Genomic DNA, 27,171 nt, shown 5'->3' with positions numbered 1-27,171 from the left:
AATATACTACTTGATTATTCTAAAGTAAAAATCGAAAGCAGGCAAGACAAATCCAGTGTTAGAAGTCAGAATAACAGTAGGCTTTGAGAGAGACAGTAGCTAAGAGCAGACAGGAGGGGCTCCTGGGGAGCTGGTATTGTTGTTGCTTGATCGGTTACACAAGTGTGTTCACTTTGTGAAAATGCATTGAACTATACTAACAGTGTCAGCCCTTTTCAGTTTGTTACACTCAAATAACAATTTTTAGAAAGAACAAAAAGGGGAGGGGAAAGAAGGGGAGGAGAGATGTAAGCACATCAGCCTGAGCAGCGTCAAATGTTAGTAAGTCTGGGAGCCAGGGGAATAAGTTTATTTGTAAGAACTAAAACAAATATTGTCTCTACACATGACATTAATATTCTGGCCATGCTGATGACTTCTGGTAGCCCTGAGCAGACTAAAGATTCACACTCAGACTTCTGTTTAGCTTGTGCAATTAATACCTGCCTGCTCAATACACATCTGTTTCCTTTAAAATACGTGCTAGTCCTGGACCGGTTCCACATGAATTTGGTTTTTGGGGGGGATGGAGAAGACTCCTGAGAGTCCCTTGGACTGCAAGGAGATCTAACCAGTCCATTCTAAAGGAGATCAGTCCTGGGTGTTCATTGGAAGGACTGATGCTAAAGCTGAAACTCCAATACTTTGACCACCTCATGCGAAGAGTTGACTCATTGGAAAAGACTCTGACGCTGGGAGGGATTGGGGGCAGGAGGAGAAGGGGATGACAGAGGATGAGATGGCTGGATGGCATCACCGACTTGATGGACATGAGTTTGGGTAAACTCCAGGAGTTGGTGATGGACAGGGAGGGCTGGAGTGCTGCAATTCATGGGGTCACAAAGAGTTGGATACAACTGAGCAACTGAACTTAATTGAACACGACAAAACATTTAAATAAGTGAGCTATTTGGTATATACTAAAAATAGAGCTCTATTTAGGATTTCCTATAACTTACTACTTGTACTGGGTATTAAAAGGACCACATCAGGGATTTCAAGAGCTGAAAAGACAAATGTAACAAATAATAAAAACAGCTCTGTAACTGCTAGAATGCTACTACAAAGGGCAATTAGCTAGTCTAACAATTAGCAACAACAGAAAACAAATCTAAATAATAGAGTACAAAATATATTTTTTAATCTTGCCACTGATGATACTGTTCAGTATTATAATTATTATAAACTATGATTCTTCTTCTAGAAATTACTCTGGATACAGTGTGAGTAATCAGAAATAGTTGAAAAATCATACCTCCAAAAAGTCTTAGAATAGAAATTTAAAATTTCTTCACCCCAATACATTTTCATTAACCTGATATTTAGATTCCTTTGTAGAAAGGCCCAGTTTTTTAATATTCTATAGAATTCAACTCTTAATTGATTAATTCAAACTCCAATCAAGATGCCAACAATTTTTCTAGAAAATGACAAACGACTTTGGAGTACATGTGGAAATGTAATCAGACGTGACTAGCTATAAAAATTCTAAAAATGAAAAGCATTGACAAAGAATCTGTCTAAATATTAAAATCTATAAAAGCGCACTGAAACAGTACAGCACTGTTGGCAGACGAGACAACTGATGGCACAAAAGGGTCCACCAACAGACTCGAGAATGTGACGGATTTGGGGCATGGTATTCAAATCAGTAAAGACAGATGATTTAATAAATTGTGTTGGAACAACTGGCCAGCCTTTTGCTTAAAAAAAGGCTAACATCCCCCAGACTTTTTCATTTTCCTATTAATGTGGAAATTTACAACACACACTTTACACTAAAATCAATTACAGATGGATCAAAACAGTAAAAAGTCAATGACCTAAAGTGGGCAGCAAATGAAGAGGGCAAAGCAGCTAACTCGTCAGCGAACCCAGCTGTGTGGGAATTGTAGCAAACTAAAAAGGATCCGTGCTTCCCCAGCTTTTCGTTCTTTCTTTTTAAACACCAAGTCTCCCTGGGGGCAAGCTGACAGAGCAGATGCCTGTCTGTATGAGGATATCGGGTGGGAGTTTGGGAGTTCTGGCTGGGGAGAACTAAGTCTCAGCACACCTGAAACGTAATGGCACACCACTTGAGAAGTTTTGAATTGGAAAGCTTATGACTTCTCAAAAAGAGCAGGAGCTAGTTATTCGATTCCATCTGAGGGGTGCTCTATGGCAATGCAAACCCCGAGATGTTAAATTTTTCAAGAGAAAATGGAAGTCTGCATCGTTATGTAAAAATCATTGGCAGATATATATATATATTTAGGACACAGTGAGAGGCCAAACAAAACCCATCTGTGGGCCAGATCTGCCCCACAGGCCACCAGCTTACAAGTTCTGATTTAAATGCAAAAAATGAAACCTTTCAAGTGCCAGCCGAGAACACATGAAATTATTGTCTCAACCGTGGAATAGGAATGACCTTCCGAAGCACAATCAAAACCAGAATCCATAAAAGACCAAGACATTTAACTACATAACAATTTAAAACTTATGTGTAACTGAACGTTATGAATAAGCCTTAAACACACACACACACACACACACACACACACACACAAATGGATGCTAACAGTTTCCCCTCTGGCTCCAGCAGCACGTGGACTGTAGCAGCCTGGGCCACATGCCTTCCTCTGTGGGGGAGGAGAGCGCACCAAGTTCAACACGAGGACCACCTGGACCACCTGGAGTGCAGGAAAAGCTTCCTAAATGAGCCAGAAAGGAGGAGGAAGTAGGAAAGCACCAGAATGGTCCAGAATCACAGTGCCCACCATCTATTACTTAAGAAATATTAACTATTTCTGAGTCTCCATGTCTACTTTAATAGGTATTTGAGTATCTAATAGTATAAATAAAAACTGATCAGGGATATTAAGAATTCCTTCTGAATACCAAATTGGTTATTCTTAATAACTGCTTCAGAATATAAATATGCTGCCTGCAAGGAACCCTGATCATGTGTGATATGCAAGAAGGCAGTCAACCATGTGTACAGAGTTGGAAGGAGAGATGTTGATTGTTTAAGTATTCCTGACAGAATTCCCTCCTCCAAGCTTCTCACAACCAGGCTGGTTTCCTCATATCTGTTTCAGCATAAGCCAAACAGGCGCACATTTTCCCAAATCAGTGTGACCTGGGGCAGTTCCTCGAACACAGAATTAGGATGCTTGATCTAATATAATATCATATCCACATGTTAAAGAAATGAGTTACAAGACTCAGAGACTACTAGATTTAAAGGAAATATGTAGCCAGTCTAACAGGTTTGATTTCATCCAGAGAAACAGAAGTTTTCTACACCTTTTCCTGCACCAGAGAGTCCATAAATCACAAAAAGGACCAACCTTATTCTTTGAAAAATTGATTATAAAATTCAACATCAAGGTATCTTTGCATCATGGACTTCATGGTTACCTGTTGCTGCTGCTGTTGACTCTTTCGGTAAACGCCATTGCTGCCAATTAGTGGAAAGCGATGAGTCTGCTCATCTGAAAAAGAAACAGCAGCCTGTGAACATCAGCACATAAATAACTAAACTAATTGGTACACCTGAACCGGAAGGCATCATACTGGACACAGAACTCAAAGCTCTCATTTGAATATAGACTGGTTCTTCACCAACTCTCAAATTGTGTGAACAAACCAGCCAGCATATACCAAAGGCCAAATGCACTTTTAAGCCTGAAAACAATTTAAGCCAGGAAAAATATGGGCACATGTATGTTTATCACGAGGCAGGAGAAAGGAAATAACATTTCCCCAGTGTCTAGTTTGTGCCAAGCCTTTAAAAATTACATTTCATGTAAACATTACAATACACTTGCAAGGTACATACTAATACCTCATATACTAAATAGCCCATTTTATATATAACAAAAGTGAAACTCAGTTTTAAGTAATTTGCCTAAGGTAATAATAGCTTGTGTCAACAATCTCACTAGAATCAAAAGGGGGGAAGGCAAAAGTATAGACAAGAAAGAAAAGTTGATCTTCAAGGCTAAATAAAAAAGTGAACCCAGTAAAAGCCAATCTTGAGATTTTACTTCCACTCATAAAAGGGACTTAACCCCAAAGCAATTCTAGAGAGTTATCTTAAAACAGTACTGGTTAAAAAAAAAAAAAAGTTGTTATCCAACCTGGGCAGACTGGCCTTGGTACCTATCTTGTATATCTCTAGAAACAACCTTTCTCTCTGTGTCTAACACCATCAACAGCTGTTTCCTTTTCCCTTTCTTGTGTGTATTTGTAAATTTACTGCTCTTATCCTAACTTGCTTTAAATAGTTTCCATTTTTTTCAAACATCCTTAAGGCAAAAGGGTATGTTACTAAATTATCTTAGTACCAATTTAACAAACTATCTGATACAAATGGAAATAAATACAAATGTTAAATTTGTAACAATTTTTAGAATGCTTGCTACTTTAAGAGCTTAACTGTCATACTTTATGCCTAAGGCTGAAGAAACACTGGAACAGAGTCCTTCAGCTCTACACTGACTCTCGATAAGGTCTTTTATCTCCCCTCTCCATGACTACAATGTTTCCTTATTAGTAGATAACCATTTGTCAGTCTATCTCCTCCCCCAGAAAGAATGCAACATGGATGCTACAAACATTCTAATCAGACTCACCTTAGTAGAGCTCTAAAATTTTCAAGGTCAAACATGCTTTGGAGTAGGACACTCCTTCAGCTGGCTATAGTGGCCCTAGGCAAGTTTTCTAAATTCTCCAAATCAAATTCCCATCACCACTCCCCTTCAAAGAAAGCAAGTAAAGTCACTCAGTTGTGTCCAGCTCTTTGAGTGGACTGTAGCCCACCAGGCTCCTCCATCCGTCCATGGGATTTTACAGGCAAGAGTACTGGAGTGGGTGGCCATTTCCTTCTCCAGGGAATCTTCCCAACCCAGGAATGGAACCTAGGTCTCCCGAATTGTAGGCAGCTGCTTTTACTGCCTGAGCCACCAGGGAAGTCGGAATGGAGTCCATGATGGTTGTCCCCAAAACAGTCCTCCCAATGAAGATGCCCCACCTGTTAGCAGCTCAATAGCCAAGAGCACCCGCCCCAGCGCTGACTGCTGCAGAAGGGAGGAGGTGGGGAGCGAGGCTGTTGAGGGAGTCTCATGGGCTCAGAGGTTAAAACGTCTGCCTGCAATGCGGAAGACCTAGGTTCGATCCCTGGGTTGGGGAGATCCCCTGGAGAAGGAAATGGCTACCCACTCCTATAGTCTTGCCTGGAAAATCCTATGGACAGAGAAGCCTGGTGGCCTACAGTCCACGGGGTCACAAAGAGTCGGACACGACTGAGAGACTTCACTTTCACTTTCACCTGACAAAGAGGTTCTTGTTTGTTCATTTACTCACTGGGCCAACAAAAAAAAAAAAAAAATTTTTTTTTTTAAAGATTTTTGGGGTGTGGACCATTTTAAAAAGTTTTTATTGAATTCATTACCATATTGCTTCTGTTTTATATTTTGGTTTCTTGGCCAAGGGGCATGTGGGTCCAAACCCCCTGCATTGAAAGTCAAAGTCCCCACCCCTGGACCACCAAGGAAGCCCCCTGAGCCAACAAATATTTCCTGGGCATCTACTGTAAGAAGTGGAGAGTGAAGGAAATGGGCACTTGCCATCAATGAGCTTACAAACTACAGAAGGCAAGCAAAGATGAAGCATTCTATACAGATGTTCCACTTGAAAAAGTGTCATAGAAAGAAACTGAGAAGGGTAGAGGGCCAGAGAGGAAAGAGGTAAGGTGTTGCAATTTTATATCAAGTGGTCAGAGAAGGAAACATTTCAGCAACCGCTTAAAGGAAGTGAAGAGCAAGGCACGCTGAGCTGTAGTAAAAGATGGCCTAGCACTCAGGGTGATGAGGTGTCAGGGCTCATGTTCATCAATGGTAATAAATGTACCACCCCAGTGGGAGATGCTGAGTGAGGGAAAGCTGGGGGTGGTGGCGGGCACAGGGAAGTCTATGGGCATCTCCATGCCTCCCACTCAGTTTAGCTATGAACTTAACTGCTATAAATAAATAAATAAAGCCTTTTTTTTAAAATGGTCCTAATGGAGAAGGAAATGGCAATCCACTCCAGTATTCTTGCCTGAGAGATGCCATGGACATAGGAGCCTGGTGGGCTACAGTCCATGGGGTCGCAAAGAGTCAGATAGGACTGAGCAACCAAATTAAACAAAATCATCCTAGAAACTTTGAGACATCTAAGACAGAAGGAGTCAGCTGAATCCCAGGTCTCACAACTGGTTTCTTAGGCGGGTGAGTGAAGTACAAAGTGAAAGAGGCATTCTCTGACTGATCTGGCCGTAGGCACAACCCAGGACTTGTATGTGCAACTTAGACTCATAACCCTGCTTGGTGGCTCGATCCTTTCCACAGAGGCAAGGGCAAGGAGGCTGCATCACCACCAGATTATTGACCCATGTCTCCCAGAAAAGACCAAATTCAGCCTATCCTTCACCAACTCCCGGAGCTTGCTCAAACTCATGTCCAGCAAGTCGGTGATGCCATCCAACCATCTCATCCTCTGTCCTCCCCTTCTCCTCCTGCCCTTCTTTCCCAGCATCAGGGTCTTTTTCAATGAGTCAGTTTTTTGCATCAGGTGGCCAAAGTATTGGAGTTTCAACTTCAGCATCAGTCCTTCCAATGAATATTCAGATACAAGGTTAGTTAGGTTAGAAGGGAGGCTTACTGTAGTTAGGAAAGTTATGACCCTAAAGTGCTGCTAAGGAAGGTCACTAGTATATCCTTCAGTTAATATCTCCTTCAAAGAATCTTTCTTAAAAATAGCCATATTTGTACAAGAAGGTTTCTCCAATAAAATGCTTGTAATAGCAAGAAAACTGGTAACAACCTAACACGTACCAACACAGAAAGGGTAAATTATGATACATGAAACATGGCGTAACATCAAACAGGTTTATCCAAACAAGATGCTGAGCAAAATGTACACTGTGAGCCAATCTGCTTGAAAAGAAAATGTTTTCTTTTGATATTTATGCATAACACACACCCTTAACACACATACACTCAACTGTTGATAGTGGTTTCTCTGAAAAGCAGCACTTTCATCTTTTATTCTGTATGCTATGAATCCTTTTATTATCTGCGTAAACTTTTTTTTTTTTTGCGTAAACATTTTCTTCTCTAAGTATAATGGTTGGGGGTGGGGAATTTTCCTGACCCATCAATACTGACAATCAGATCTTCCTGAAGTCTTCATACTTTTTAGTATTATTTTCACCAGATTATAAAGACAAAGCAGAAAAATAAGTGGGGGTAAGGGAGCCTGTTTAAAATTCTCCCATTAGAAAAAGCAGGTAAGGGACTTCCCCAGTGATCCAGTAGTCAAGAATCTGCCTTGCAATGCAGGGGACTCGGGTTCAATCCCTGGTCAGGGAACTAAGATTCCCCCATGCCTCAGAGCAACCGACTGAGCTGCAGCTACTGAGCCCACAGGTGGCAACTAGAGCTGGCACTCCACAATGAAAGATCCCGGATGATGCAACGGAGATTCTATGCGCCACAGCTAAGACCCAACAGCCAAATAAATAAAATAATTTTTAAAAATTTAAAGCAGGTAAGATTCCAACACGGCTCTATTCTAAACACGCAGTAATGTACAGCAAAAAAAAAAAAAAAAGGGAAGCTTAAGCAAGACAGGTGATCACTTTGGGCAAATTAAGCCCTACCAGCCTCAGTGCTCCCACCCGTAAAATGGAAAAATGACCTATTTTACAGAGTCACCAAGAACAGTGCTTTATAAATCTAGCTAAAATGCCCAGCACACTGATACACCATGGACACTCAGTACACAGCAGTTCTTATTTAAGTCAGCAATGTCGATCTTAACTTTTACGTAACTGACAGACTGTTTCATGTAGGAATGCACTCTGTCAGATCTATTTAAGTGACCCTTCCACAGTCCTTTCAGCCTCTTGCCATGCAAATTTATTCAGAAATAAAAATGTCACATACATCAAACTGCTTTTTTCCCCAAAATAGAAGGAAAAACATTTCAAGTAAAAAAAAAAGTTGGTTTTTTTTTTTTTGAAGTTTTACAGACACTCACACTATACACATATACAGTTACAAGGAAAGAAGGGAAGAGGAATACAAAAAGAAAAGACAAGACTCGGGATATTTTCAAATATTCTGTTTTAGGGGTTTTTTAACATTTTATTTATATTTAAAATTTATTTTTAATTGGAGTATAATTGCTTTACAATACTGTGTTGGTTTCTGCCATGTATCAGCATGAATCAGCCATAGGTATCCACATGTCCCCTCCCTCATGAACCTCCCTCCGGTTTTAGGCCATTACGTGCTTCCAAAACTAGCACAGTCCTGGGAACCTACTCTCAGGGGCCTTTGCAATGATGTGCTGGTTTAAAGGCCTGCTTGGCAACCTCCTAGCTATATGACCTCAAGGTCTCAGCCTTCTTCTCATTAACATGGAGCTTCCTGGGGGTTGCTGTAGGGTTAAATGAAATGGGTGTCATATTTTTAGCACAATGCCAAGCTCATGGTGAACATTCACTAGTAGTAGTTGTCCTGGTTATTTTTCTGCCAACCAAAGTACATGTTCAAGACAATCCATACATTAGAGAAGCTTTTCCACTGGACAAACAGCTGCTAAGTAGGTCTCAAAGCCCCATGACCATGACCCAGTTTCCAGAGGAGAATATGAGGAAAACAACTGCCCAGAGGTCTGAGGATGTCTGGGCTGGTCTGGTCCCTGGTCAGCTTGCCTTCCCCTTTTCCACACATACCCTCCAGGAATAACAGCCTCTTGGTAATTGGCAATGTGTCAGTGGTGAGTCATGGGTCATACACTGTTTCCATCTGAATTCTCCAGAACTCTACCCCAAGCAGTTCGTACTCTCAGGGCCCCAAACTGACCTGATTGCCTACAGTTCCTTTAGCTCTCCAGCGCCACATGAAGCTCTCAGGACATTCATAATGTAACACGATTTCCCCAACGACCTCTTCTCCATTTCAAACCCTCTGTTTCAAGGTGGACACTGCCTTGAACAAGGTTCAGGCTCCAAACTCAAGTCCACATCCCACAGCCTGTTAGCGCCCTTCTATCATTCAGCTCAAACGACACGTTCTCCAAGAGCCCTCCCTGAATGCAGCAAACAGTGTAGCACTGATGTGCCTCCAGCCGACCCAGGCGCTATTTCATTATATACTATATGGGTTCAGAATGTATCTAGCTGCAAGGAATAACTGCTTAATTAACAGTGGCTTCTAATATTTCTGGACTCCTCTGGTGGCTTAGTGGTAAAGAACCCACCTGCCAAGACATGCAGGAGATGTGGGTTCAATCCCTAGGTTGGGAAGATCCCCTGGAGAAGGAAATGGCAACCCACTCCAGTATTCTTGCCTGGAAAATCCCATGGACAGAGGAGGCTGGCGTGAGCTACCATCCATGGGGTTGCAAAGAGTCAGACATGATTTGGCGACTAAACAATTTCTCCAGACCCTGATGCTGGGAAAGACTGAAGGCAAAAGGGGAAGAGGGCGGCAGAGATCAAGGCGGTTAGATAGCATCACTGGCTCAATGGACATGAATCTGAGCAAACCCCGGGAGATAGTGAAGGACAGGGAACCCTGGGGTGCTGCAGTCCACAGTCAAACACAACTTAGAGACTGAACAACAGCAACAATAGCAAGTCTAAAGGAAGGTGGCTGCTGGTATAATTTTAGCCGTAGGATGAGGCCATTGGGAACTCTGGCTCTTCCTGCTCAGCCACATTTAGTGTGCTGTCTTTAGGCACATCATCTCATGGTACAAAAGGTTGCTGGTCATAACCAGACATCTTTTCAACATGCAAGGCAGGAGGAAGATGGGAGGAGGAAGGTGTGGCTATGTCAACCACATCAGGAAAGTCCTTCTCCAAACCTTTACTACCTGAAAACCAAAACGAGGTCACATGGCCTCCTCCAGCTTCAGGGGAAACAGGTAAATCAAGATACAAATTGTTACCACTGGCTGAGAACAAACATGATCTGTCACCTGAGGCGGTGCCCAGTTTAGTCCCATGTATAATCAAGGTTCTCTTAGCAACAAAAAATGGGAACACGCACTGGGGAGGAAAAGAACAGTGTTGGCCATCCTTATCTTTTCACAGTACTTACACTATCTGAAATTGAAGTGAAGTCAAGTCATTCAGTCATGTCTGACTCTTTGTGAGCCCATGAACTGTAGCCTACCAGGCTCCTCCATCCCTGGGATTCTCCAGGCAGGAATACTGGAATGGGTTGCCATTTCCTTCTCCAGGAGATCTTCCCAACCCAGGGATCGAACCCAGGTCTCCTGTATCGCAGGCAGACGCTTTACCATCTGAGCCACCAGGGAAGCTCGTATCTGAAATTAACTTCTGCTAAATAAGCAAATAAATATGTAAGTGTTGATGGCTCATACCTCAACAGAATGTAAGCTCCATATCCAGCTTTATATATACATGCCCAGAGCCTGTATTTTAAAATTACTGTCAACTTTCTCCCATTAAGCAGGTATTATAGGTAGTGGAATATAGTAAGGATAGTCTAGGCTATGCTGGGCTTCCCAGGTGGCTCAGTGATAGGGGACTCTGGTTCAGTTCTTGGGTCAGGAAGATCCCCTGGAGAAGGAAACAGCAACCTATTCCAGTATTCTTGCCTGGGAAATCCCACAGACAGAGGAGCCTGGTGAGCTCAGTTCTTGGGGTTGCAGAGTCAGACACGACTGAATGACTAAACAACAATAAGGTTATGCTATTGTGGCAAATTAAGCCCCAAATCTCAGTGGCTTGATGGCACAAAAACTTATTTCCTGGTCATTCTTTATGTTCATTGCATATGGTGGGGGGAAGGAGGTGAGGGGTCAGGGAGGAGGCAGGGAGCTTCACTCCACACGGAGAAATCTAAGCTGGAAAAGGCCAAGCTGGAAACTCCATGATCTCAAAACGCGGCTGCAGAGTTTACCATAGTAAACGAGAGGTAGACAGCCACTTAAAAGCTTCAGTCCAGAAATACATGTTACTCTCACGAACAGCCCCCTGGACAGAACTAGTTACGTGATTCGTGTGACCTAAGGAGGTGGAGAGCAGGTGAATGTCGGTAGTAAATGTTTCTGCCTCATTCCCCATGGAATGGTAAAATATTGTACAATGCATCATCCCTATTTTAGAATTTAGACCCACCAGAGAAATGTCTTAGAATGAACTTAAAGTTAGGGATACTCAGTAAAACAATTATTTCATCTTATAAGGCAATACTTACCATTAACAAATTTTTTTTCCCCTTCGGGAGTAATAATAGGAAATACTTATGCAGCACTTATTATGTTCTGCTTCAAGTACTTGCCAAATCACATTACCTTTAATCTACCCAACTATCCAGAAAGGGAGATACAATAGTATCTTAAACCCATTGTCTAAGGTAACGGGAGAGTGTCGGACGCCAACTCTCCATGGGTCATTTCTTCATATTGTATACGCAGAGGCACCAACCGTCTTTATTCCAAATGATCTTTAAGGATGCTTATACAGAGAACAGCCTTGAAAAATATATCTCCCTATGGAGCAAAGGGCAGGTGTGCTATATGCCCATCATAAAAGATTAGGATTCCCAAAGATATGGATTCCACTGTGTTTGCAGGTACCATCTGACTCTTTCCACATCTCCCCTCTTTGGAAACTAGGTCTTAGGGAACCAGTGTAAGAAAATGGTAATAGTCTGGCTATAGCCATTATTACAAGTAATAAAGCCATTCCCAAGAGTCCATGAAACTGTGGCAGGTTAGCTTTTGAGCTTGAAAGCAGGGTAAAATGTCAGAGCCTTCACAGTGCCTGACAAGAAGTTGAGTAATCTGCCTGAGGTCTGACAGCTAGAGTAGGTGGCATATCTAAGATTCAAGCCCAAGCTGTCTGGCTTAGAAACCATGCTTTTAAATCCTCTGCTATACTGCAGCATTCCTCAAAGTGTAATTCCAGAACTAGAAGCATCGGTATCACCTGTGAACACGTTACAAGTGCAAATTCTTGGGCACTACCCCAGACCTACTGAATCAGAAACTGTGGAGGTGGGAAAGGGAAAGACATATGTGAATCTTAAAGGTTTTTCAGGAGATTCGGATGCTTACTGTAAGTTTGAAAAACACCACTTTACTGCATATATTCACCATATCTATAAAATAGAAAAATGTTATGCGTATATCCTGATTTACATAGGGATTTGAATTGACCTTTTGTAACCTGAATAATAGATTTGAAGCCCTAACAGAGATGGCTCCTAAGCCCTTGCATGTAATTTTTAGGAAGGTAAGGGTCTTTATTTGGTGCAAATAAGCACCACATATCTGTTTAATAGGGCTGCATATTCTGCTTTGGAGTCACAAATGTACATCCCAAATGCTAAATAAAAATACCTGCTTTTTTATTCCCATAATGATTAGAAAGAATTACTTAGCCTAGGAGAAACACTATTTATATTTGAGAATCGAGCTATAATTCTTGAAAAACAGGAAACCACATATCAACATGGCCAACAGTGTACCACAGTAGAAAGGGCACCAGGCTTTGAGTCACAGAGTCAAGTCACTTAACTTCTTCAACTCAATTTCCTGATTTTAAAATGGAAAATGAACTCCAACTTCAGAGTTGCAATTAGGCTTAAATGATATGTCATGTGAACGCCACTGGTAAACAGCTGTGGTGCTCCGTGCTTTGTGGATGTAAACTCCACCTGCATGGGCTCTTTCTCTGCCTTAACCTGGTGTTTTCAGTTCCTCCAATGCTGAGAGCACTGTCTGGCACTTAGAAGATACTGGATGTTTATAAGGTATCGGGAATGAACATGAGGTATTACATTAAGGATGTAATTGATTTCTCTGGACTCCACTTGTCACAATAATCTCAGTCATTTAATAGGAAAAAGTTGCTTGAGCAAGAAATCCTTAGTCATGTTCTAAATGGGCCAGATAATTTAAGAAAATCAGCTGATTTTCTTCCCCTGGAGAACACTACTGAAAGAGTTCTGTCCTAAGGCATAAAACAGAAATGCCTATTAGCAACTCTGAAGGCCTGAGAGCCTCATGGTTCCCCATCTATCCCCATAACAATCTCTTATGCTCTTATGAACAGCCAGGAATAAAGATATGTACCTACAAAGAACTAAATATTTCATGTTTACTTCTGCATGGTGGTAGAATTTTAGTAAACAGATGACAGGGTTTATGTAATCTCTTGTAATAAAATCTAATATTAATTCAGCAAATATTAAATAAGCTACTGCTGCATCTAAAAAGAGGCTGCTGGAAAGCCACGGTCAATTAAATATCATTGAGAATGGGAGTCATTGTTGACTTTATAATTTAATGAAAAATATAATTTATTTACAAAACTTTCTATGAGTATGGTCAATGCAGTTCCTTAATTTGAACTGTCTAACATACTTTCTCAATCTCCTGAAAATTTTGTTAACGGTCTAGTCTTAAAATAGGGGAACTCTGGGCTTTTACCTTCAACAGAAATACTAAGATAGCAAATGAATTCAAGGACATTTTTCAGGGTAGAGATTCAATAGTAAGGATTTTCGAGCTATGATGCCATACCTTAAGGGACATCTGCAGGGTATATTGTCCCCTGTGTATGTCTTATAACAATCCAGATATCTATATATAAATTAGTTCTACCCTTTTCACAAGTGACAGCACAAACCTAAAGATTTGGAATTTAAATAATGGACTAACTTCATCAAGTCAACTTACTTGCATTATGCAAATCTGATCAATGAAAGCACAAAATGAGAGTTGAGCATGAAACGCTTTTCATTTGTGTCTTTAAAATATGGAAAACAAGCTTGCCTTTCCCATGTTTATTTTTTTTAATTCATCTTTTCAATCCCCAAAGCACTATAACGTCAACTAAACAATCACATGGCTCCAGTAACTTATAAATGTTCCTAATAAAGATGCAACTCATATATATATATGTATCTTAGACAACTCTTCCATGTAATCAAAGCCAAATTAAGCAAGTATTTTAGTCAATAAAAATAACTTTTAGCTCCACTAACTCCTTGTAAAATTCAGTCAAACTAATAGGAAACAGAAGAGAAAGCCAGTTTTGACACAGTCTAACTACTAAAGGTCTCATAACCTCACAACGAAACAGTGACTTCTGGTGGCAAACAGTGACTTCTGGTGGAAATGCATGCATATTTTACATCTTGTAAGAGAAAGCAATGTTGAAAATCACCTGATCTTTACTCTTGCATAAATTCTCAGCGCCTTCATGATTTCTGTATTCAAAATTAACACAATGTAAGTCTTGAAAAGCGTATTTTTAGGAGGTTGAAGAGTTAAGAGCATTTTTTAACAGATTGAAGAGTTAAGCAAATGCCAAAGACACTACAGAAATTCAATTGCCACAGTGAATGAATAAGACGTATTAATTCTGATATGCAATAGTTCTTTTCTTCCTGCAAAGGGTCCACAGCAACACACCTCCAAGTTGCATATCTCCAGCCACATCATCGCTGTCAGTTCTATTTAGAAAAAGAAAAGAAGGGGTGGAGGGGTGAGGAAGTCCCCAGTATTTAAATTCATTTTTTTCTCCAAAACCTTGTGTCCCACTCTTCAATACCTCTTTGTCCTAAAGTGACCAACGTGTCTCAAATTCTTTCCTTGGTCCCCTCTCTCCTCAGTTAGCTGAATTCAAATTAGCTTTTTAAGTACTAGTTATCTATTCTCCTACTTTCTCTGTTCTTCATTCTCTTCGGTCATTATCTCTTAGTTCTCCCCATTCCTCTTCTGCATATTTATCTTCGAATATAATACTTTCCGACCTTGGCAAACAGACACCACCTCTAAATGAAAGCAGGCAAACCATTCGTAGTTTCCAACTCTCCTGTGAATTTCCAGAATATCCACTCAAGGAACCCTTTCCACTAAAGATGAAAGGCAAGCTAAGGAAATACATTAGACACAGGAAGTAAACATTGAAAAAGGGCATGCCTAGGTATTCTTAAGCCTCTAAGCAGAACTAGACTGCCGAGTTCCAGGGTCTTTCTTTTTCGTGACTTCTGTCGCTACTCGGAGTCTGACACCAGGTAGGTCCGGGAGTAGGGTGGAGGGTCCCACCACCGCCCGTACCTTCTACCACCTCTGCCTGACCTTGTTCTGAAACAATCTTCCACAAGCAAAATCACCCACATTCTCAGGCCGGTCCCTTGCCTGGCGTTTCTCTGCCTCAATTACTGAGCTCTTCTCACCTGCCAAGCGTCTCAAGAAACACCCATGGGTCTTCGCCTTAATGTACGGTTTCGGCTTTAAGATTTAAATCTGTCTGGTTTCTTGATGGTAGGTCATCCATCCTCCCCGCCCCCATCCCCTCCTGCAACGTGCACCAACTGGGTTAAGATTATCCCACCCCACTGTTTTGTTAAAAAAAAAAAAAAAACTTCGTCTGCAAGGCCTTCCCCACCCCCACTTCGACACCCACCCCCACCCGTCAACAGAGATGGGCTCCCGGAAGACCGGACTCATCTCCACCTCCAAAGCCAAGGGTCTTCCCAGGGCAATTTACATAACAATACGGGGTTTGCGGAGACTAACCCAGGAGGAAAGTCGCAAGACCCCTTGCAGGTCCCTCGCAGCTTCATTAACGTAACTCCCAAGCACCTTAAGGTAAAGGATGATTCCTGTAACGCTCCAGGTCCTCTCCCTCCTAATTCGCCAACCCCGGCGCTCGCAAAGTCGGAGGGCTAGCGTGTGGCAGTCAGAGGCTCAGACATCAAGAAGAATGTATCACCGAGGGAAATTAACCAGTTCCACGCTCTGCAGACGCCGTCTCCCTCTGCGCCAGAAGCAGGTCTCAGAAGGTGCCTCCAACTTTTCCCCTCCCTCTCTGGAGTCTGCGGACCACCGCCGCACACCTCCATCTCGATCACAATTTGAGGAGACTGGAACCACTAATCTCTCTCCTAGACGTAGTGGGGGAGGGGTGACGATAAAGGGGGGAGGGGGCCTCGTAACGGAGAAGAGAAAAGCCCCGCTTTTACCCCCACTCCGCAGAGAAACTTCTGGGACTCTTCTATTACGCAACCCCGGGACCAGGTTCCAATACATGAACATCTTTCCGCAAGACGCGGGGCGCACGGGCAGACGTGGGATTCGGTGGAGTGAGAGAGGTGGGGAGGAGGACGGGTCTCTTCCTGCGCTCCCCTCCCCAGTTTTTCTAGACGCTACCTGCGGGGAATTGGTAAGGGCGGTAGAGAGCTCGGCGTCTCCCTCGCCCGTTCTCCCCGAAGGTTCCCACCGGAAAAGTGGGAACGCCAAGCGACTTGAGTCAGCGTGCTGGGAAGCCGGCTGCCAGGCGGGAGAGCCGGGGCTTCCCAGAAGTCAGCGGCCGCGGCGCCGGGACCGGGATGACCACCCCAACCCCCCCACCTCCAGCTCGGGGTAGCGGGGCGCAGGATTCCGCTCACCTTCCAGACCTGGAGTCCTCCACTCTCTGCTCGCGCGCCCTCGCCGCCTCCGCCCGCCCCTGACCTGTTGCGGTGAGGAAGGGGCGCAGGTGCGGGGAGCGCGGGGCGCTCAACGACGGCTCGCGTGGGACCCGGCGCCCAGCCGCGGAGGCGAGAACGCAGCTGTGCCAGCGACGCGCGCGGGCGGCGGCCGAGTGCGCAGGGGCCGCGCGCTCGTCCGCTCGCTGGCTGGCTAGCCCCGCGCGCCGGCGGCCCCCGGAACGCCCGGGAGGCGAGGCCCCGCCCTTCCCCGGGAGGCCACGCCCCACCCCGAGTTTCTCGGCCCCGCCCTGCCCACGCCCTCTCCCTGGCACCACCCTGATGAGAGGAACTTGCGCGGGCCCTCCGCGGGAGACCAGTGGGAGGACCCAGGGCCAGCAACCTCTAGGAATGAATACTGCAGTGACCGTACACCGGCAGCGTGGGTGACCCTGCCCCGGCCTGCTGCGGGGCACCGCAACCCTTTCGCTTTGCAGCGAGAATGAGCTTAGGGTCAAGTTTTGACTAAAAGTGTCAAGGAGTCTTTTCTGCAGTGTCCTATTCTGTAGAAAGATGATAATAACTCACATCTGGAGAGGGTTAAATGGTTTGTAAAGAGCTTTTCGCACTCAAGCCCAGCTCATCGTCATAACAGCCGCATGAAACAGACACAGTATTGCTGCCATCTCCCAAATAATGAAACCGAAGGGGTAGAAACAGTGTGCCCAGTGTCCGCAAGTTAAAAAGTGGCACGAGAAACCAGGCCTCCCAAATCCAGCCTCCCCAGTTCTTGCTCTTCAGCAGCCCAACCCCAGAAAATTCTAATGGGTACTGGGGCTTTGGCAAACAGATCCAAAAAGAAGGCTACTGCCTAGTTGCTACCCAATCCCTTGTTGAACATAGGAAAGAAAGCGTCCTCCTGAACTCTTAGTGGCATCTCACCTTCCTCCCTGAAAAGGATGCAGGAAGATGTCATCAAACGGCCTAGACAGGATTTTTCCCATGTCTTAATGGTTTAAAATGTTTTCAGATTTTTTTTTTTAATGTGGACCGTTTTTAAAGTCTTTATTTAATTTGTTACAGTATTACTTGTGTTTTGTGGTTCCTCCTTTTGGCCATGAGACACGTGAGATCTTAACTCCCTGCCAGGTATTGAACCCTGCCTTCTGCATTGGAACCTGAAGTCTTAACCACCGGACTACCAGGGAAGTCCCCCCCTAATGGTTTCAATGGGTGAAATCATTTGGATCAAGACAATCACCTTTTTCATATGCAATAGAATATAAATTAATATAATGTATGAAAATAACTCCTCTTTCTTGCCCTGTTTTTTCATTTGTTGCTGTTGTTGCTCTGCCCCTCCTGATTTCTTCATTGTCCACATAAACACTGTTTGAAAAGCTAAGTGATAGATATTCGCATTTCCAAATTAAACTCTTGGCTGCTTGATCCCATGGATTGTTTTGCAAAATATAAGTCTTTTCCTTACTCCCTATGCTCCCACAATTATATTGATTTACCTTAACAGCTACAATAATTAAGGCGCCCCTGATGAGATCTACTGTGCCTCTGGGTGAAAGCTTTGGAGGTCTTCCCTAGACAGGTGGGACAGCCATCACCCTGGACAGATGCCAGTTTGCACACTTCTTAAATGTTTCTAACAAAGATTGATATCTATTCTAATCATAACGAATATGTTAACCTTTTTGTTATGGAATTAATATATTTCATTGTAAAATATGTATAAGCTTATATATAAATAAAAACATATGTCATATTTTTAAATATAAATTTATTTATTTTAATTGGAAGCTAATTACTTTACAATACTGTATTGGTTTTGCCATACATTGACATGAATCCGCCACGGGTGTACATGTGTTCCCCATCCTGAACCCCCTCCCACCTCCCATTTTTTTATTTTTTAAACACTTTATTTTATATTGGAGTGTAGCTGATGAACAAGGCTGCAATAGTTCCAAATGGACAGCAAAGGGACTCAGCCATACATGTACATGGATCCATTCCCCCTCAAACTCCCCTCCCATCCAGCCTGACACATAACAATGTGCAGAATTCCCTGTGCAATAAAGTAAGTCCTTGTTGGTTATCCATTATCAATACAGCAGCACGTACTTGCATGAGTGCCTGCTAAGTTGCTTCAGTCGTGTCCAACTTTCTGCGACCCTGTGGACTGTAGCTTGCCAAGCCCCTCTGTCCATGGGGATTCTCCAGGCAAGAATACTGCAGTGGGTTGCCATGTTCTCCTTCAGGGGATCTTCTCAAGCCAGGGATTGAACCCACATCTCTTGCATCTCCTGCATTAGCAGGCAGATTCTTTACCACTACCGCCATCTGGGAAGCTCCGTGAGTACCTCATCAATCCCAAATTCCCTAACTATCCCTTCCCCACATCCTTCCCCTGCTGGCAACCATAAATTCATTCTCCAAGTCTGTGAGTGTGTTTCTGTTTTGTAAATAAGTTCATTTGTATAATTTTTTAGATTCGGTAGGTAAGGGACATCATGCAATATTTCTCCTCTTTTTGACTCATTTGACACAGTGTGACAATCTTTAGGTCCATTCATGTTGCAAACATGACTGAGCGACTGAACTGAACTAATGTTGTTGCAAATAGATTATTTCATTCTTTTTAATAAACCTAGTCATACTTTATAATCTGAAGGGTTTTTTTTTTAATCAATCTAAAACTTTTTCCTTTGTTGTGTTCCTAATCCAATAAAGTCTCCTAATGCCTTCAATCTGTAGTCAATTTAGTAAATAACATTGACACTGTAAGTTTGATAATTTGACTTTACTGCTTTTGGAGGTGAGGGATATAATGCTGCAGGTTTTGTTGTTGTTGTTGAAAATGATGTAGCTTTGGTTCAGAGGATAGCTCATGACATTGATAGGAATATTTTCAAGGCAATGTGCTAGGGAATGGGCCATATCAATGACACAGAGCACCTATTTTCATGAGCTTCTGGTGCCTTGCAGAAACAGGTAGGTAAATAGAAAATTCCAATGCATACTTCTATTAATTAATTTCCGGAAAGGTAGTTCAGTTCAGTTCAGTCGCTCAGTCATGTCCAACTCTTTGCAACCCCATGGACTGCAGTACACCAGGCCTCCTTGTCCATCACCAACTCCTGGACTTTACTCAAACTCATGTCCATTGAGTCAGTGATGCCATCCAACCATCTCATCCTCTGTTGTCCCCTTCTCCTCCTGCCTTCAATCTTTCCCAGCATCAGGGTCTTTCCCAATGAGTCAGCTCTTCGCATCAGGTGGTCAAAGTACTGGAATTTCAGTTTCAACATCAGTACTTCCAATGAACATTCAGGGCTGATTTCCTTTACCATTGACTGGTTGGCTCTCCTTGCAGTCCAAGGGACTCTCAAGAGTCTTCTCCAACACCACAGTTCAAAAGCATCAATTCTTCGGCGCTCAGCTTTTTTTATAGTCCAACTCTCACATCCATACATGACTACTGGAAAAGCCGTAGCCTTAACTAGATGGACCTTTGTTGGCAAAGTAATGTGTCTGCTTTTTAATATGCTGTCTAGGTTGGTCATAACTTTTCTTTTAAGGAGTAATCGTCTTTTTATTTCATAGGTGCAGTCACCATAAAGGAAAAGCAGTCATTCTTGTGAGTTTTTAAGTTGCTTTTCTGCCTTTTCTCCCTGTCAAATTGTATATAATCAGTTAATAAGCAGGTTGTTTTAAATAGTGATTGAGTGCATACTAAGTCGCTTCAGCAGTGTCCAACTCTGTGCAACCCCATGGATTGTAGCCCATCAGGCTCCTCTGTCCATGGGATTCTCCAGGCAAGAATACTGGAGTGGGTTGCCATGCCCTCCTCCAAGGGATCTTCCCAACCCAGGGATTGAACCCAGTTCTCCTGCCTTGCAGGCAGATTCTTTATCATCTGAGCCAGCAGGGAAGCTACATCTAAATTTTCAAAAAATGTATGACATAATTGAAAAGGGATTATGCAAGGGAGATGTAGACATTACACTTTGTTAGCTCTCTATCTTCATTATAGGAATTCTTCAATTACATTTTTAGTTCACTGGCTAAAATTCTAGCACTTTCTTCATCTTTACAACTTAGTCATTTTATTTCTGATCATGTTTCTGCTTAGGTGAAGCATGTCTCTGACATAAGTGATCTTTTTTTATAACAGAAATGAAAAAAATTTTTGCCTTTTTTTTTTGGTAATAAACTATGGAACTTTTCCAGCTGCCTCTCTGTGTAAGGACTCCTGGGGTTTTACCTGAAATTTTTCAGCCATGATTCTACTTAAATTTTGCAAACAAACAAATGAATCTCCAGGGACTCAGTGAAGCTCATAGGCTGTATCCTGAGTTCCTGAACTGTACAAGGCAGGGTAGGAATACATGTTGAGATTGAGACTGAAGGGAAATGTGCCTGCATCACAACACTAACAGCTGTTTGCTTGGGCAGCCTGGAATATTCCTAAACTCTGTAGTCAGCAAGACCTGAGTCTTGTAAACCAGCAGTTTAAATGACGTTACTCCAAAATTACTGCATGTATATTTCAAAGCAAATGAATTACTTCAACATGTAAGAAAGTCCTAACCAAACTGGCAGATAAATCCTAACCAAGCATACACTTGGTTATAAGTATACACTGGGTTGAAAACTTCAACCCAGATGGGGGAAGGTGGTGTAGACAGGGAGCGGGGGACAGTGAAGGGAAGAAAGGAGTACTGGCCTAAGCCAGACAAAGGGCAGGGGAGATAGAGCCAGTTTCAAAAAAAAAAAAAAAAGAACAGAAAAGAAAGAGAAGTAGGACCTCCAGCAAAGATTATGAAGGGCAGTGATAAGATAGGAAAAATCAAAGGCAAACTGGTGGTGAAGGGCCCTACGTGCCAACCTAGGGAGCATTCCTTTCATCCTAAGTGAAGGTTGATTTGATCAAGTTGCATTTTAGAAAGACTACTGTGGCTGCCAGATGAAAATAAAGATGAATAGGAGACAGTGCGGCTGTAGTCCTAATCCCTGAGGCCATGGGAGAAATTGTACTGAGAGCTGGGCATAGATTGTAGACAGACACAGAAATTCCCAGCTTTTACATATCTACTTGAGAGGCAAATATGCAAATGTAAGCCTGCTATCTTTTGCTGCAAGAAGTGCACAACCATTGTAATTAAAGTAACTGCATTTTATCATGAACGCTTTGCATAAAACATAGTTCTTAGTGACCTGACCTTACTTTTATTTTTTTTTTCTGACCTCATTTTTTCTAACAAGTACAATGAGTTTTATATTATGTGCAAGTTTTTATTTATTGCTACTATACACTATTCTCCAACCCCAAAGGGATTATGAATATTTTTGAGTTATATGATAGTACTGTTAATTGATTTAGTATCTAAAATTGTAATTTGGAAAATGCTAGTGAATCTAGAGTAAAATATAAGTCCAAATCCATATTTCTCTCTAAATAAAAACTGTAGGTATTTGTGAATACCTACAGTTTACTAAACATTTCATAAATAATTTGTTTTAAATCCCCTTGAAAATACGTGTATAGCTCTAGTTCCTGTTTGAAGAAGGAATAAATTCAGAGAGATTATTCATCTCTATCATGATTATACATTTCAAATAGCAGAGACAGTATTTGAATCCAACTTTTCTGGATTCTCAAGGTTATATTCTTTGTTGTTGTTGTTCAGTCGTTAAGTTGTGTCCAACTCTTTGTGACCCCATGGACTGTAGCACGCAAAGTTTCCCTATCCTTCACCATCTCCCGGAGTGTGCTCAAACTCATGTCCATTGAGTCGGTGATACCATTCAACCATCTCATCTTCTGTTTCCCTCTTCTCCTCCTGCCCTCAATCTTTCCCCGTATCAGGGTCTTTTCCAATGAATTGGCTCTTTGCATCTAATGGCCAGAGTATTGGAGTTTAGGCTTCAGGATCAGTCATTCCAATGAATATTCAGGGTTGATTTCCTTTAATATAAACATCCCAACCAATGTCTATTGCAGTTAAATCTATATCAGCAAGCCTGAGGGAATTGGCAATGGGTTTTCATTCTGACAGTTACATCTGGAGGGTTAAATAGGAATAGGATAAGTAAGCTGAGAGATGATGGGAAAATCAAATATTTGGAAAACGAAAAAGGGAAAGAAATAACAAACAGAACCAGAATACAAGAACCAAATTATGCTGAGGCACCACTGGGTGGTGAGCTCCCAGTGGAGCAAGATGGGGGTAAAAGGGTCCTGAAGACTATGGTACAACTTTAACTACACAGTTCATCCATCTCTGTCATCTGAGTTCCAAACTGTCACTCTCATATATTTGCAGGAAATTTCCACAGGGTTGTCCCATAGATAAAACATACTCAGCATACCTAGTATGAAGCTCATAGTTTTTCACTCTGTTCATTCATTCTTCCACAACCCACACAACTTAATTCCTCCTATTTGGTTTCCAACTTTGGTTGCCAGTACCTTTAAAGACCCAGGATTCAGGCTCAAATGACTATTTCCAAGGGAACCCTCCTACACTGTTGGTGGGAATGCACATTGGTGCAGCCAACATGGAGAACAGTATGGAGGTTCCTTAAAAAACTAAAAATAGAGTGGCCGTATGATCCAGCAATCCCACTCCTGGGCACATATTTGGAGAAGAGGAAAACTCTAATTAAAAAATTTACGTGTTCTCCATGTGCCCTGTAGCAGCACTGTTCACAGCCAAGATGTGGAGACAACCTAAGTGTCCATCAACAGAGGAATGGGTAAAGAGGATGCACCACATGCAGACACAGTGGAATACTACTCAGTCATCAAAAAGAATGATGTAACGCCATTGCAGCAACATGGATGGGCCTAGAGATGATTATACTAAACAAGTCAGACAGAGAAAGACAGACATCATATGACATCACATGATATCACTCACATGTAGAATCTGAAAAACGGATACAAATGAACATTTACAAAACAGAAATAAACTCACAGGCACAGAAAACAAACTGATGGCTACCAAAAGGGAAAGTGGGGGGAGGGAGGAATAAATTAGGAATTTGGGATAAACAGATATACATTACTATATACAAAATAGATAAACAACAAGGAATAGCACAGGGAACCACATTCAATATCTTGTAATAACCTATAATGGAAAAGCAATTGAAAAAGAACATATACATATGTAACTGAATCACTTTGCTGTATAGCTGAAACTAATGCAACATCAGAAATAAACTATACTTCAATTTAAAACTAAATAAAAATAAACACACACAAATACAAATTGTAGAAAACTGAGTTTAATACATTAATAAAATTAAAGTTTAATAGTTACCCAAAAAAGTCCTTTACCCCCAAGTCATATTTAACTTTCATTCTAAGTATCTCCCTTCCCTACAAGTTCCCTTCCTATTTCTGTTTCATTTCTCCATTCTTTTACTGAATGGCCACTAAGTGTCAGTTAAGAGTCTGCCTGCAGGGCTTCCTCGGTGGTCCAGTGGTTAAGCATCCACCTGTCAATGCAGGGGACATGAGTTCGATTCCTGGTCCAGGAAGATCCCACATCCTGCAGAGCAACTAAGCCCGTGCGCCACAACTGCTGAAGCCTGTGTGCTCCAAAGCCCACCAACCACAAGGGAAGCCATCACCATGAGGAGCCCTCACACCACAACTGGGGAGTAGCCCCCACAACTACAGAAAGCCCACAAACAACGCAGACCCAGCTCAGCCAAATATAAAGAAATAAGTTATAAAAAACAAATAGAAGAGTCTGCCTGCAATGCAGGGGACCAGGATTCAATTCCTGGGTTGGGAAGATACCCTGGAGAAAGAAGTGGCAACCCACTCCAACATTCTTGCCTGGAAAATCCCAGAGACAGAGGAGCCTGGTGGGCTACAGTCCATGGGGGTCTCAAGAGTTGGACATGACTGAGTGAATAAATCACCACCACTAAGTGTCAGGTGCTAATTCTGTTCAATCACAGGAATATAAAGACAATTGAGAGACTATCATTGTCCTTGGAGAGTTCACATCTCAAAGAAGAATGTAGAATTCTTTTTAAAAAATATTTACTTGTTTTATTTGCTGCACACAGGGTCTTTTGGTGAGGCATGTGGGATTTAGTTCCCTGACCAAGGATCGAACTTGGGACCTCTGCATTGGGAGCACCAAGTCTTAGCCACTGGACCACCAAGGAAGTCCCCAGTGATGGAATTCTAAGATGCCTCTGAAGATTCCCTCTCCTGTTGTGTATCTGCTGTTTAATTTCTTCTCTTCGAGTGTGGGTAAGTCTTATCTAACCAGGCAAGCTCTTTTAAAAAAAGAAGATATAAGGGCCAAAGGAGGAAATCAGAGAGATTCAAAACTAGAGCAGATGCTTTTATTCAGCCTCGAAGGAATGAGCCCGACTCTTTGAGACCCAGTGGACTGCAGCCCACCAGTCTCCTCTGTCCATGGGATTCTCCAGGCAAGACTACTGGAGTGGGTTGCCATTTCCTTCTCCAGGGGATCTTCCCGACCCAGGGATTGAAATCAGATTTCCTGGACTGCAGGCAGATTCTTTATTGACTGAGCTACCGGGGAAGCCCTCTATGTTGTGGAGAAGGCCATAAAACAAGGACCTGGCAGAGGTCTCTGGGAACTGAGAAAGGTCTTTGGCCTCTAGTTGGCGGAAAAAAAAAAAAAAAAAAAAAAGGACTCTGTCATACAACTGCAAGGAAATGAATTCTGCCAAGGAACTTGGCAAGGTATCTTTCCCTAGTTAAGCCTCCTAATGAAGATGCGTGCATGCATGCCAAGTCACTTCAGTTGAGTTTCTCTGCAATCCTATGGACCATAGACCGCCAGGTTTCTCTGTCCATGAGATTCTCCAGGCAGGAATACTGAAGAGGGTTGTCACGCCCTCCTCCAGGGTATCTTCCTGACTCAGGGATCGAACCCATGTTTCTTATGTCTACTGCACTGGAAGACAAGCTCTTTACCACTAGCCTTGCCTGGGAAGCCCAAATGAGAGTATACCCGGACAACACCTTGACTTCAGCCAATAAGATTGTGAGCAGTGACCCAGGTCAAGTATACTGGCCTTCTGATTTACAGAAGCAGTAAGGTAATAAATGGGTATTGTTTTAGACTTCTCGGTTGTGATAATTTGTTATGCAGCAACAGAAAACTAATACAGAGCAATCAAAGAATAGATAGATCGTTGTCACAGAGACTGCTCAATGCTATGGGACAGGCATGCAGAAGGATGCTCTCAGGGCCTCGACAGGGGCATCTAACAAAAACCGGTGGACTCAGGGAAGACAGCCTGCCAGAGGTAGAACCTAGGACGATCATAAAGGGAAAGAGGGAGCTGGAGAATGTGTGTGCCTGGGCAGGGCGCCGTGCTGTGTGTGCAGAAGGAGTAAACATGTACAAGTCCCAGAGCGACAGAGTTCCTGGTAGGTTGTAGAAACTAGAAATACTTCCACACGTCTGAAACGAAAGGGAAAAGAGTAAAAGTTGATGATAGAAAAGTAAGATACGGTAATAAAAAAAAAGTAACACTTACCATTTACTGATTGCATACTGTGTAGTAGTTCAGGATGTAATCTCAACCGAGGTGTTCACAGTAACCGTCTGTGTGCTGGTGAGTTGCTCTTTTCCCTCCTTCAGCCCCTGTTCCTCCTCTACTGTGCTGTGAATCACAGGGGGTTGATTCTTGCAAACCACCTTTTGCAGACTTCTTGCTGGGAGATGGACTTTCGGTTGGGTCCAGCCAATGGATGGTGCTGGGAGGAGCCTGGAGGCAGGAAGAGAGAAGACTCCAGGGTGTTGCTCCTGTCTCTGACCCAGAGGCTGCCCCTCCTCCCTACCGCCAGCTCCCACAGACCCAGATGGGTGACGGTGCCTCCTGGGCTCCAGTAATGCTTCCCCCTCAGTCCCAGCCTTGGGTGTGGCTGTTGCTTCCTGCAGTTGCTTAATCCCTCGGTAGTCTCACCTTCCCTGGTTGCGTCTAACAGCTAGCTCTCCAGTCTGTACCTTTCAACTAGTTCCCCTATTAAATTCTCTCTACTGGCAGGAGAGTTCATTTCCTAGTTTCATCCAGACTGAATCACCATGTTTTACAAATGAAGGAACTCAGACTGAACAATTTGCCCAATAATTCAGTTAGAATTTCGTGGGGACTCCGTGTCGACCAAGTCTGCGATTCTGAAATGGATGGCTTTCTGACAAGCTGCCTCCTCTCTCCAAACTTACCATCCCTGGATTGAGGCAGCTTCTTTTCATCTCACTACTCCAGCAGCCTCTGAGCAGTTTTCCACCTCTCCTCTCTCTCTAATCTGCTATCCACAGTGCCGCCACATGGGCCGTCTGTAAGCATATTTCTGGTCACGTGACATGTCTGCACCAATTCCCCATTCTAGACTCAAGACTCCCTGGAATACTTCTTAAGGCAGTCTTTTTGGCTTCACTTGTGTGAAATATTTTGCTCTACTGAAAATCTACCCCTGATTTTCACTTCTTTCTCTTTGTTTATTCTGTTTCTGTTCTCTTTAGCTAGAATGCTCAGTTTCTACCTTTTGAAAATAATCTTTCTGTTTCACCTTTTGAAATAATAATCTGCCTTTCAAGGGTTATTCATCTATTCATTT

General features: G+C 42.7%; 1 protein-coding gene and 1 long non-coding RNA gene across 5 annotated transcripts in view; both read right to left on the bottom strand.

Annotated features, from left to right (window-relative positions):
• AFF1 (ALF transcription elongation factor 1) overlaps nt 1-16,792 on the bottom strand; it is a 199,197-nt gene extending 182,405 nt beyond the window's left edge. For all 4 annotated transcript variants that reach the window (XM_027971160.3, XM_042251614.2, XM_027971161.3 and 1 more), the window contains exons 1-2: nt 16,512-16,792; nt 3,442-3,515 (exon numbers count right to left, since the gene is read on the bottom strand). In XM_027971160.3, coding sequence (XP_027826961.1) covers nt 3,442-3,479 — 38 coding nt within the window. In that variant the 5' untranslated portion in view covers nt 3,480-3,515; nt 16,512-16,792. The remainder of the gene's footprint in view (nt 1-3,441; nt 3,516-16,511) is intronic.
• Nucleotides 16,793-18,304: 1,512 nt separating this feature from the next.
• Nucleotides 18,305-26,880, bottom strand: LOC121819846 (uncharacterized). The gene is made up of 3 exons (XR_006060196.2): nt 26,777-26,880; nt 26,088-26,318; nt 18,305-20,215 (listed from the first exon to the last, which is right to left on the bottom strand). It is a non-coding gene; the product is annotated as an uncharacterized LOC121819846 (long non-coding RNA).
• Nucleotides 26,881-27,171: the final 291 nt, after the last annotated feature.

The sequence above is a fragment of the Ovis aries genome, chromosome 6 (assembly GCF_016772045.2).
Source record: "Ovis aries strain OAR_USU_Benz2616 breed Rambouillet chromosome 6, ARS-UI_Ramb_v3.0, whole genome shotgun sequence".
In the NCBI taxonomy this organism is placed as follows: Eukaryota; Metazoa; Chordata; class Mammalia; order Artiodactyla; family Bovidae; genus Ovis; species Ovis aries.
This window is presented reverse-complemented; position numbering and strand designations above follow the sequence as displayed.